The 14,028-nt window shown below is 42.9% G+C and overlaps 1 protein-coding gene across 1 annotated transcript; it reads right to left on the bottom strand.

Moving 5' to 3' along the window:
• Window positions 1-1,434: 1,434 nt before the first annotated feature.
• LOC124131011 lies at window positions 1,435-9,064 on the bottom strand. The gene is made up of 3 exons (XM_046494075.2): window positions 8,707-9,064; window positions 6,991-7,167; window positions 1,435-3,045 (listed from the first exon to the last, which is right to left on the bottom strand). The coding sequence occupies exons 1-3, from the start codon at window positions 8,837-8,839 to the stop codon at window positions 2,909-2,911; spliced, it is 447 nt and encodes a 148-aa protein (XP_046350031.2). The 5' UTR covers window positions 8,840-9,064; the 3' UTR covers window positions 1,435-2,908.
• Between the last annotated feature and the right edge of the window lie 4,964 nt (window positions 9,065-14,028).

Genomic DNA, 14,028 nt, shown 5'->3' with positions numbered 1-14,028 from the left:
TCAATAACCAATTCATTTTTGGTATTAAGTTTGTATGGCAACACTCTGTCAGATATTTACGATTTGAATACTTTGGCGTTTCTTTTCTTGCAGAGTACGTATATTTCGTTTTTCATAAATATCGTCCGCTTGGCGAGGATTCCCGATGTCTGGGGTGGAGTAAGCGGGGCTCAACTGAACTTATTTCGAAATACAGAAAGCGAAATCAATCATCTGATTACATATGTTTTCAAGTATTTCATGACAATAGTTATTGGACTTAACTTGTCGTTGCTTCCACTGCGTCATCACATCATAAGAGTGAGTGAGTATGGTTTAACGCTGCTTTTAGCAATATTCCAGCGATAAAGCGGCGGGGGACACCTTAAATGGGCTTCACGCATTGTACCCATGTCGGGAATCGAACCCGGGTCTTCGGCGTGAAGAGCGAACGCTTTAACCACTAGGCTATCCGACCGCCCCTGTGACCATCTGGAGGAACATGTCTTCTTGTGCCAACGCTTCATTACATTTCAAGATTTTCAAGATTCAAGATTCTTTATTTCAGTATTGGAGGCCTCGTGGCCCCGAGTACAATACATTTACATCTAATTTATTTGTGGATCTCACACAGTTGACTTACAATGTTTCCATGATATGTGACGTAATACATAATACATAATTATGTTTGTTTGTTTCTTGTGTTTTTCAAATTTCTCTTTAGGTACAAAGCAAGACCTTTGATTGTTGAATGTGTTGTAGAGGACATTAGTTCAATTAATTTTTGACGAGAAGGCTGTTTGTGGTAATATTGTGGAATAAATGTATTTCTACTTTGCTTATAGTATGAACAGACTAGTACAAAATGGTACTCGTCCTCAACAACTTATTCATCACAATGGTCACAGTATAGCATCAGCTGATCAACATTTTTTTTGCATTATTTTTACTATAACGCAGTTTTTGTATTTTCAAACTATGCGAAAGAGTGCGGAACTTAGCTAATACACAGATCAAGTCTTTATCTAAAACACCCGATGTGATATACATCTCTGGCGCTAGTAATGACTTGTTTGAATAATAATGTGACAGGAAATGTGAGCTGGTAATCTTTTGAAACCATTTCTGTATCTCCATATCTCCACATCTCTGTTTAAACATAGTTATGAAACCCTTCGTGTTTCCACAGTCCTGAGCAATCCAGACATAAGCAACACCTAATTACATTTCAGTGCTATATGAAAATGTTTGCAATATATACATGAAAGATGTTTGCAATATGACACATACGTTATCGATAGTTATAGCGTAATTATCCCACCGTGCCCTGACTGTATGGGGTATGGCTCATGATATCAATCACTGGTTTGTCTCTGGTTTCACTCGAATACTTTCAGGCCGCCGTAATACAGCTGAAAGTTTTTCTATCATAAATAACAACTAAAATATTACACATCAGTATAGGGATTGTTTATTTTTTTGTGTTTTGTTATGGAAATATTGGTTAAAGTTTCGAAAATATTATGATATGGAAGATAATTAAATATGTAAAATGACTATTGGTTGCATAACTAATTACTTGGTTGAGAGTTATAGGCTAATGCATAGCCTCTGAAAATATATAATTTTGATAGAAACTCAATTTTAATTGAAAAGGAGCCCCAGTGAGATAGGAGATTCAGAGCCCGTGGAAAACCCCTTGGCTTGCTGACGTTAGGGTTATATCATTACAGTTAGGGCTGGGTGGAAAGGAAAATAATATGGCTCATGGACTGAGAGACAGACCTGTGGAAAATCTGGACTTGCTTCATTTGGGGCTATAGCATTACAGTTAGGGCTGGGCGGAATGGAAAATAATATGGCTCATGGACTGAGAGATAGACCTGTGGAAAATCTGGACTTGCTTCATTTGGGGCTATAGCATTACAGTAACGGCTGGGCGGAATGGAAAATAATATGGCTCATGGACTGAGAGATAGACCTGTGGTAAATCTGGACTTGCTTCATTTGGGGCTATAGCATTACAGTAAGGGCTGGGTGGAATGGTAAATAATATGGCTCATGGACTGAGAGATAGACCTGTGGAAAATCTGGACTTGCTTCATTTGGGGCTATAGCATTACAGTTAGGGCTGAGTGGAATGGAAGAATATGGTTTAGGGACTTTGAGACAGGCTAGGAAGGTACAGACAACAATGTATTCAACAGATTGTAAAATTTCGCATAAAACACAATTGTTGATGGGTATCTTAGACATCTTATCTTTGAAATTCAATATATATTTGTTTTGGCACACATTTCAAACATGATAGGGGTTATTTGATTGTAAATTCATTTATTGATCCAATCTTCATTTAACCAAGTTATATTTACACAAAATGTGTAGAGCCACAGATTACAGAATCAAATTTAACAACAGTCCTTTCAATTGTGATTCTTTTGACCTTGTCATCTTGTTTTAAAAAATCAAAATACAGTAAACTACGGTTATAACGACCTCAAAGGGACCACCCATTTTCGTTTGTAATAATCGTAGTTTGTTATAAGCATATATACAGCATATATGCAACACATGGCCGGGTCTAACAAGTAAGTTCGTTATAAGCGTGTTCGTTATGACCGTAGTTTACTGTATAGCATTTTTCTCTCTAGTAATTGTCCGAATATCCATATGTCCAGTGAATGATGTGTTTTGACAAAAACAATTCCAGCAATTTTGTGAACAGAATATCTTTGTCATAAATATTGAGAGTCAGTGAATGTAACGCTGACGGGAACATTTAACAGATATGCGTTTAACACCCCAGATGAGCAGTTTAGATTCAGTCTGTAATATCAGAATCTATGTGGTTTAAGATGTGATCCCACTTAGCAGCGCACGCTGCTTCCTGGTCACTGAACACGGCTGCTTGTTCATCATGGAAGGCGGCCTAAGCATCAAACAAGGCCTCGTTCTGGGGTTGACCCTGTGTCGGTGACGGTTGTCGCATTGACTGCATGGACCGTAACCATTGTAACAGCGACAGGATCCTGAACAGCGATTGACGCCTTCCAAACGTGGATGCATCTGAAATTAAATCAATTAATATGTTAGAATTATTGTACGACATTCAATGTTTTAAGTGTTTAAATCGTTTAGTGTTGGACCACCTCCGTGGCCTTGTGGTAGAGCGTCCGCCCGGAGAGCGGAAGGTCCGGGGTTCGATCCCCGGCCGCGTCATACCAAAAGACGTTAAAAAATGGTACTTGTTGTAACCCTGTCTGGCGCTCGGCATTAAGGGGCTAAAATAAGTACTCGGAGTCAGTATACTGCGTCTGAGTGGGGTATTCATGTTAAACTGTGGCATAGTATCTCAGTGCGCTAGCACTTTAAATCGGCATCAGGTCCGGGCTAGTACAAGCACACACACACACACACACACACACACACACGTGCAATAATCTTGTACGCGACGGTGATCCCAATTTCACCTCACCTCTTAGTGTTGTCCATCCTGATATCTATTATGCTATATGCTATAAACCGAACAGTTTTGCTTGTACAAACTGGAATATTTTACACTACGTGATAGAGATGTAATATTTCTCACTCACTCACTCACTCACCCACCCACCAACCTACCCACTCACTCACTCACTCACTCACTCACTCACTCACTCACCAACCCACCCACCCACTCACTCACTCACTCACTCACTCACTCATCCACCAACCCACCCACCCATTCAGTCACTCACTCACTCACCAACCCACCCATCCACCCACCCACTCACTCACTCACTCACTCACTCACTCACTCACTCACTTACTCATCCACCAACCCACCCACCCACCCACCCACCCACCCACTCACTCACTCACTCACTCACTCACTCACTTACTCATCCATCAACCCACCCACCCACCCACCCACTCACTCACTCACTCACTCACTTACTCATCCACCAACCCACCCACCCACCCACCCACTCACTCACTCACTCACTCACTCACTTACTCATCCACCAACCCACCCACCCACCCACTCACTCACTCACTCACTCACTTACTCATCCACCAACCCACCCACCCACCCACCCACTCACTCACTCACTCACTCACTTACTCATCCACCAACCCACCCACCCACCCACCCACTCACTCACTCACTCACTCACTCACTCACTCACTCACTCACTCACTCACTCACTTACTCATCCACCCACCCACCCACCCACCCACCCACTCACTCACTCACTCACTCACTCACTCACTCACTCACTCACTTACTCATCCACCAACCAACCCACCCACCCACCCACTCACTCACTCACTCACTTACTCATCCACCAACCCACCCACCCACCCACCCACTCACTCACTCACTCACTCACTTACTCATCCACCAACCCACCCTACCACCCACCCACTCACTCACTCACTCACTCACTCACTTACTCATCCACCAACCCACCCACCCACCCACTCACTCACTCACTCACTCACTCACTTACTCATCCACCAACCCACCCACCCACCCACCCACTCACTCACTCACTCACTCACTCATCCACCAACCCACCCACCCACTCACTCACTCACTCACTCACTCACTCACTCACTCATCCACCAACCCACCCACCCACTCACTCACTCACTCACTCACTCACTCACTCATCCACCAACCCACCCACCCACTCACTCACTCACTCACTCACTCACTCACTCATCCACCAACCCACTCACTCACTCACTCACTCACTCACTCACTCACTCACTCATCCACCAACCCACCCACCCACTCACTCACTCACTCACTCACTCACTCACTCACTCACTCACTCACTCACTCACTCACTCACTCATCCACCAACCCACCCACTCACTCACTCACTCACTCACTCACTCATCCACCAACCCACCCACCCACTCACTCACTCACTCACTCACTCACTCACTCACTCATCCACCAACCCACCCACTCACTCACTCACTCACTCACTCACTCATCCACCAACCCACCCACTCACTCACTCACTCACTCACTCACTCACTCATCCACCAACCCACCCACTCACTCACTCACTCACTCACTCACTCACTCACTCATCCACCAACCCACCCACTCACTCACTCACTCACTCACTCACTCTTTGTGTACCGGGTAGTCATCCTCGGTGATTGTTCGCCATCGTACCCCGGCGTGGATCGTTGCTCATAATATCTAGCACTTGATTGTACACCCTCTTAAATTACCTGCCCTTGATTGGTTATTGAGAAAATACATTTATATGCATGGATGTAAAATCTAGCACAGAAAACGCAAGGGTAAATGTTGAACGCGGATATCAATAGTTATTTAAAGGTTAATAAATACTGGGTCAAGCTATTAAATATGCCATCTTCAAGAAAATGACCCTAGAAAATGTTACAATATGATGCTTCTCTACGACAGCTATAGGAAACAAAATTGGGCATCAAAAGTTAAAAAATGTAATACGAATGTGGATAGTGCTATATTTGGTTACAGCAACATGTAGATATGCCACAGCATTTCTTCTCCAGTTTGACACAGACCTTAAAAGATACGTACATCCAAACATGGCATGGTTCTTTGTCCAGTTCTAGATAAGCAAATTACTACCCTACATTTAAGACTACTATTATACTAGAACCTTATCTATAAGTGTAAATTTACATAAGTTTAGAGCAGCTCTTTCGTTGTGGCTCACATGATCTACTTATTGAAAAAGGCAGATACGCAGGTATTACAAGAGAACATAGACTTTGTAGGATTTGTAAAACTGATTGTATTGTAGATGAATATCACTTTTTATGTGTATGTCCAGTGTATAATGATTAAAGAGCAAAATATCTAAATAACTATTTCTACCGCAACGGTAACTAATTTTGTAAATTAATGACTTGTGATTGTACAGAAACTATGAGAAATTTATCAATGTTCATTTATCATGCTATGAAACTAAGAAAATGTAGGAATTTGTAACACGCCTCAGACAATGTACTATGGGCCTTTGGCCTCATCAGTACCATGAATAAAGATTGATTGATTGATTTCCTTAAGCCAATTTGATTGGCTACGCTACTAGGTCTAACGTACCAATTAGAATGCGAGTTACAAACCAGGCATGAACAAGATAGGGCCAGCCCCACTGATTACGATAGAGTTTGCGAGAAATTCAACGTTGAAAAAACTGACAGACACGCAAAATAAAACTTTCAAAACTCTCATTGATGGAAAGGGTGTGTTTATGTCCATATAAACTGTCGATGGCTTTGGCGAGTTACCTCCCTTACAGTTTTTCTTCATCTCGACGTTTGATTGGTCGGTAAAACGTTAAGGTGAGGTGAGGTGAAATTGGGTTTAACGTCGCGTCCAAGATTATTGCACTTATATAGCGACGTGCATGTACGTGTTTGTGTTTGTGTAGCTGCTTGTACTAGTCCGGACTGATGCCGATTTATAGTGCTAGCTCACTGAGATATCATGCCGCAGTTTAACATGAATACCCCACTCAGACACAGTATACTGACTCCGAGCCGACCAGTCCTTGTTTTAGCCCCTTAATGCCGAGCGCCAGACAGGGTAACAACAAGTACCATCTTTTAACGTCTTTTGGTATGACGCGGCCGGGGATCGAACCCCGGACCTTCGGCTCTCCGGGCGGACGCTCTACAACTAGACCACGGAGGCGGTCCTGTAAAATGTTAAAGAAAATCAAGGACAGGCTTTTAAGACCGCGAAAACCTCGTGGACGGGTCAAGGGGTCAGTGTAGGTTTTCCGAGAGTGGGGAAATGAAGTTATGCAAGCCTTTAATACCATTTTGCACGTGTTTGCAAAAAACATAATTACATCGAACGGGATTCGAACCCACGACCAAATATTTCTGGCACGTTTAATGTGCGTCGATTCGATGTGTAGAATTGCCTCCCATATGCGTGCTTGCCCGATCTATGATCTTGATTCCAATATTGATGACACACGTGTTGGGGTCATCTATTAGACCTACCGGTGGGAACACACATCAGCTTGTCGGTGGGGTGAAGGGAATGGCCCGGGGGACACTGACACACGTAGTTGCCGGTGAAGCCGTAGACGGGAATGCATTTGCCGTTGATACAGCCGCGAAACAAACAGTTGGACTTCTGGCCGAATACATTACTTCCGAGGCCTTGACCGACCGAGGCTGAAATTAGAGTCGTTGATTAAATATAAGTGTCAGTCTGATGTATAGACTAATACTAGTCTCAGAAATAAAAAGATAAACACTTTTTGTTAAATTGTCTTTTAATAAATTCGAGTGTGTGAGTTGGGTTGTTTAACGCCGCTTTCAATACCATTCCAGTTATATCATGGTGTGCGTGGCAGCTTAAAGTTGCAGAAAATAATGCAGGTCATGTGTTAGTATCTAATGTAAGCAGTGGTGTGGACGTTACTATATTTAGATGCCTTGGGAGTCAAGCGTAATCTGAAATATTCTCGAACAGCTAGACAAATCCAGCATGCATGGTTGGTTGGTTGGTTAGTTGTTTAACGCGACACTCAGCAATATTACAGCTATATGACGGCGGTCTGTATAATAATCTGGACCAGACAATCCAGTGATTGACATCATGAGCATCGATCCACTCCATTGGGTTCGATGACATGCGCCGACCCCGTTAGTCGCCTTTTACGACAAAGTATTGGTTGCTGAAGACCTATTCTACCCCGGAATCTTCACGGGTCTCCAGCACGGTACAGAACCTCCTAGTAGGGATTTAGGTGAGGTGAGGTGAAATTGGGTTTAACGTCGCGTCCAAGATTATTGCACTTATATAGCCACGGGCATGTACGTGTGTGTGTTTGTGTGGCTGCATGTACTAGTCCGGACTGATGCCGATATATAGTGCTTACCCACTGAGATACCATGCCGTAGTTTAACATGAATACCCCACTCAGACACAGTATACTGACTCCGAGCCGACTAGTCCTTGTTTTAGCCCCTTAATGCCGAGCGCCAGACAGGGTTACAACAAGTACCATCTTTTAACGTCTTTTGGTATGACGCGGCCGGGGATCGAACCCCGGACCTTCCGCTCTCCGGGCGGACGCTCTACCACTAGACCACGGAGGCGGTAGTAGGGATTCAGACAATATAAGGGGGCAACTATATAAGTATCAACTATGTCAGGTCACTTAATGCGATAAATATGTTATTTTGTAAGAATAGTAAATATAGGCAAAACGATGAAATATCACCTTTACAGATATTCATTCACACATTCACTCGTGTCAAAACATTTGTTTCAAAATAATAATCAGGTATTTACTCGTATCTACCCTTCATTCTGTAATTCACATTTTGTAAGGCACTTATTTCAAAGTAAGCATTTTATGACAAAAGCTTCATTAATTTCCACCATGTTTAATTTTTCTGTTCTGTTGCCCACAAGTTTGGTTTTCCTCGCCTAAACTTGGTAGCTAGAACTCACCCGACGGCACAGAACTCACCAGACAAGCTAGAACTCACCCGACGGTATAGAACTCACCAGACTAGCTAAAACTCAATCTAATGTATAAAACTCACCCGACTAGCTAAAACTCGTCCTACTGTAAAAAAAAACCTCACACGACTAGCCAGAACTCACTCGACTGTATAGAACTCACCCGACTATCTAGAACTCACTCGACTGTATAGAACGTACCCGAGTGTATAGAACTCACCCGACTATATAGAACTCACCCGGCTGCCCGAACGGTGCCTGTGGTCCCAGCAGCTTCATCAGATCCAATGCAGTCGGCTGAGGCACGATGAACGCAATACACGGTGTCATCAATACACACAGTCCAACCACAGCATTCACCTTGTAGGACATCACGGAGCCTGGTCCCAGCAGATTATGCAACGCGACCCTTTTCCTCTTCCTCAGTTTCTTTCTTTCTTTCCAAATAGGAATTCAAATAATTGGCAACGTGTCTTATCAGTTCAGTGGATTCAGTCATGCGACGAAATGTTAAAGTTTACAAGTATACAACAGGTGAGATATTGCCCAGGTATGAATCCTGCATATTTCTAATATATCATCTGACAATACAAAACACACTGGTTGGACATAGGTTTGTGTAAACGAAAACTTTACTTAACATAAACTTCAAAATATGACTTATTATGACAGAGGTTGCAATTTATAACTCTGTTTATGTCAACATGCACATGCATATCATACCAAGAGCGGCACGTTGACGTCAGACGCCATCGGCTGTTTATCTGTGTGGGGCAAGAAGGATTCCGTGTTCTCCGTCATCACGCCCACCGACAAATGTTGAACACGAAGATGGCCGATATAATACACGAAACATTATCTGAATCACTTTATCGTCACGTCTAATCACGTTGTAAATATATTGACATGCCACTTGAGTAAAAGTCGATTATATAACAACATGCGTGAAAATTAACAACATTTGTTAGTTGGATTAAATGGTTGTACACCAGGTTGGTTGGTTGGTTTGTTGTTTAACGCCGCACCCAGCAATATTCCAGCTATATGACGGCGGTCTGTACATAATCGAGTCTGGACCAGACAATCCAGTGATTAATATCATGAACATCGATCCACGCAAATGGGATCGATGACATGTATCAACCAAGTCAGCGAGCCTGATCAACCGATCCCGTTAGTCGAATTTTACGACAAGTATGGGTTGCTGAAAACCTATTCTACCCCGGAATCTTCACGGGTCTGTATACCAGGTATCCGGAGAAATGTTACAATATATGCTCTTCCAAAAGAGAAACGCATAGATGGTATGGAAAGAGTCAATTTCAGTTATGCATGAAAGGCATTTAGAAGTGATATACATGAGGAAGATAATTTATGGATGTCAACTTCTTTATTATGAGGAACACAACGTTTCAGAGTATATGCTTACTCCTTCATCAGGTGAAATGAAGGATTAAGCATGTACCTTCACCTGATGAAGGTGAGGTGAGGTGAGGTGAGGTGAGGTGAAATTGGGTTTAACGTCGCGTCCAAGATTATTGCACTTATATAGCGACGTGCATGCACGTGTGTGGCTGCTTGTACTAGTCCGGACTGATGCCGATTTATAGTGCTAGCTCACTGAGATACCATGCCGCAGTTTAACATGAATACCCCACTCAGACGCAGTATACTGACTCCGAGCCGACCAGTCCTTGTTTTAGCCCTTTAATGCCGAGCGCCAGACAGGGTAACAACAAGTACCATCTTTTAACGTCTTTTGGTATGACGCGGCCGGGGATCGAACCCCGGACCTTCCGCTCTCCGGGCGGACGCTCTACCATCAGACCACGGAGGCGGCTACCCGATGAAGGAGTTATACTCCGAAACGTTGTGTTCCTCATAATAAAGACGTTGACATCCAAAATTATCTTCCCTTCAATGTTATGTAGTCAGAAATGGTGTTAGATTGTAACATTGCAACAAAATTCTTTTTGTTGTTCATGAAAATGTTTCCGTTGTCAAAATGCACCATTTTCAACAGCAATGCATTTATGGTGGTGTAAATTTGCATGAAAATGTTACGGAGATTGATCTGGGGCGGCACAACCTGGTCGGGGAGATCCAACCTTGTACACGTAAGATATGTCACGAGTGAGTGAGTGAGTGAATTAGTTTATTTAACGACGCTTTTAACAGTATTCCAGTTATATCACGGCGTGTCAGCTTAATGTGGGAGGAAACCCCGAAGTCATGCAGGTCTCAGACGTTTACCGCTTCGGTGAAACCCACGAGCACAGGTATGGTGCTGACAAACCTAGAAACATAATCGGGGCGAACGGGATTCGAACCCACAACCATAGGTTTCTGGCGTGCCTGAGGGACGCAACTCTGCACAGCGAATCGGGGCGCCTTAGACTACTGGGCCACCCGTGCCCCCGATATGTTACGATATTGCAAAGCTCCCATTATTGGCCGTTGGAGGGAAATAATGTAAGGGTAACGCTCTTTTTCAGGGCATTATCATTAATTTTGCAGAAGCCCGAGGTTTTCCATTAACCGAGGGCTTCTGCAAATGATAATGCCCTGAAAAAGAGCGTTACCGTTATTATAGCTAAAATGGATGGAATTTGTTATCAAATAAAAAGACACAACAACATCGGTTTAGAAACATTTACTGCAATCAACACGAATGTCACTGACCACATTTTACAAATATGGAAACGTCATAGAACAAACCAGATGACGTCACTATAATACGTGACGTCATTTTCTCTACCCTATGACGTCACCGAACAACGGGCTTGATAATGGCCCGTCGTCAAGCAATATGAGGGCATTATCAAGTTACAGTGGCCCGCTTATTTCTGATAACGTGCGGGCGGTTTAATGATGATTCTATCCATTTTAGCTATAATACAAGATAAATCCAGCAAGGACATGTCAGGCAGCAAACTGTACGTGCCACCTACCAGAAGTTGATGCTAACATTATAGTTCCCAGTCCCATGGCTTCCACATCTTTAGACCTTGACCCCATACAATGTGATGACCTCCATAGACAGCTACGTCAACCGCAACCCCAGACGCGTCATCAACTGTAAATTACCGGCATTGCAGGACGAGAGGGCTAGGATGCCACAAGCTCGGATCCAAACGCTTCTTCAATTCATGTCGAGAAGATGTAGAGCAGTTTTTGAGGCACATGGCGGTACTGAGAAGAACGCCCACTAGTTCAGCATAGGTCTCCAGCAACTCATGCTTGTCGTAAAACGCAACTTTGCTTGTCGTAAGAGCGACTGACGGGATCGGGTGGTCAGACTCGCTGACTTGGTTGATGCATGTCATCGTATTCCAATTGCGTTGATCAATGCTTATGATGTCAAAATCGGGGTTGTCAAGTCCAGACTCGATTATTTTACAGACTGCCGTCATATAGCTGTAATATTGCTGAGTTAAACAACAAACAAACAAACAAAATGTAGACTCGCGTCATCACTGATTGAACTTTTATGCCATATTATTGGTTACTGACTTTCTTATTGTGCAGTCCCTTGCACGTCGCAGTCGGCCCAGTCGTCTTAGGCGCCACGATTCGCTGTGCAGAGTTGCGAGAAACCTATGATTGTGGGTTCAAATCCCGGTTCGCCCCGATTATGTTTCTAGGTTTGTCAGCACCATACCCGTGCTCGTGGGTTTCACCGAAGAGGTAAACGTCTGAGACCTGCATCACTTCGGGACTTCCTCCCACATTAAGCTGACACGCCGTGATATGCCTGGAATACTGTTAAAAGCGGCGTTATACCAAACTCACTCACTCACACTTATTTTGTAATTTGGCTGCAAGTGATATTGTATTAATTAGGTTATCCTACTTTGAACACAGCAGATCAAATATGTGAAAATTACGTATACGTTTCTTTTTGGGTTGAGTGTATAGAGAATCTCACCCTCGTGTCTTTTGATATCAAAAATATCAACATTCGTTGATAAAAGTGGAAAAATTCTGCGGCTTGCCGAGGATTTTTGCCACTTTTATCAACGAGTGTTGATATATTGATATCAAAAGACACGAGGGTGAGATCGTATTTATCATCCAACATCATTCTTTCAACTGTTTCAATTTATAGACAGTAATTAGCAGTGTTTTCAGTGTAAAAAGCACTGCAAACAGCTTTAGTAGCAGAGCCATTAGTGACGTCATTTGATTGTGACGTCATGGTAACCAGTGACGTCACAATGGTCTGCAAAGCATTGTGATGTAATTTCATTGATCTCATCAAAGCGATATCTCCTGTGGGAGCCAGTTTTGGATGATAAATTATGTTCTGATAGGGGTAAAAGAAATTGGGTCACATTACAGATACTGATTTGTAAATTAGAACTGGTCATGTTTGGAGCACTCAATGTGTTGGTAACTAAATCTCTCTGGCGTTATGCTCATGTGACCGAGAGTGTCATAGTGCAATTTCTAGTGGTTCTAAAACATACGTACATGTAAGTAGTTGTTTCAAATGTGTATTGAGTTGTGAAATTTATATTAATGTCATCTCACTTGATAAATGTAAGATATCTTTGAGTGGATTCCTAAGCCAGTTCTACAAATACAATTAATAGTGCTAGTTGTCCTAGCCCAGGAGTGAAAGCGTTCTCACGTCACGTCACGTCACGTCTCCGTTTTCGATTGCCCATTTGGGTACAATGTGTGAAATCCATTTTAGTTATCCTCGTGGTATTGCAGGGATATTGCTAAAAGGGGCATTACTCACTCATTCACTCACTCACTCAGTCACTCACTCACAAACTCTATCGTAAAAAAAAAAAAATATTAATTATGATAATGGACCAGGGGCCTTCATAACCTTAAACATAAGTATATAATACACCACCTGTTGTCTAGCAATCTTAGCGCCAAGACTATCGTAACTTACTTCCTTACTTACTAGTTCAGGATAGCTCCGTAAAGACCCGGGTTAGAATTGGTCTTCAGCAACCCTTTCTTGTAGCAAGAGCAGACTAAGGGGTCAGGTGACCAGACTCGCTGACTCGGCTGAAGCGTGTCATCGTGTTTCAATTGTGAAGATCAATGCTTACGACGTCAATCACTGGGTTGTCTGGTCCAGACTCGATTATTTACAGACCGCCGCCATATTGCTGGGATATTGGTGGACAGACTTGCAATGGCTTTAGTTTGTGGAACGAGTTCCCTCTCATTCGTTCGAGTGGCGGGTGTTACCGGTAGGGCAGGACATGCTCAGCCTTGCAAACACCTGGTGTCATCACTGATTTTCAGTGATCCATTTACATAATTTTCACCGCAATTTGCATTTTACGCGGATAATCGAGACTGGTTATTCTCTTGCGTTGACGTTCTTTCTTTACTATCCTTGCTGGGTCGCACGGAATAGATCACGTGTAAGAAATGTTTTTACACTGACCTTCACAAAATAAACAAAAATATATGACACGGCAAATTAATTCATATATCGACTATGGATAGGTTTATTACTTGTAAGCAATTTGTGCTACTTTCAGTCATTGTAAAGGAAGGCTTTTGGACAGGGGTGTAATCTTCAGTATATT

Source organism: Haliotis rufescens, unplaced genomic scaffold, assembly GCF_023055435.1.
Source record: "Haliotis rufescens isolate VD_foot unplaced genomic scaffold, xgHalRufe1.0.p SCAF_10, whole genome shotgun sequence".
Classification (NCBI taxonomy): domain Eukaryota; kingdom Metazoa; phylum Mollusca; class Gastropoda; order Lepetellida; family Haliotidae; genus Haliotis; species Haliotis rufescens.
The sequence above is the reverse complement of the archived record's forward strand: the minus strand, read 5'-3'. Positions and strand labels throughout refer to the sequence as shown.

Excerpts from the sequence above, each read along its gene's own strand:
- LOC124131011 (XM_046494075.2), bottom strand. The coding sequence starts at position 8,839 with ATGTCCTACAAGGTGAATGCTGTGGTTGGACTGTGTGTATTGATGACA. Across the intron at positions 7,168-8,706 it reads GGCACCGTTCGGGCAGCCGG|CCTCGGTCGGTCAAGGCCTC; the intron begins GTGAGTTCTATA and ends CTCTAATTTCAG. Across the intron at positions 3,046-6,990 it reads GCTGATGTGTGTTCCCACCG|ATGCATCCACGTTTGGAAGG; the intron begins GTAGGTCTAATA and ends ATTTAATTTCAG.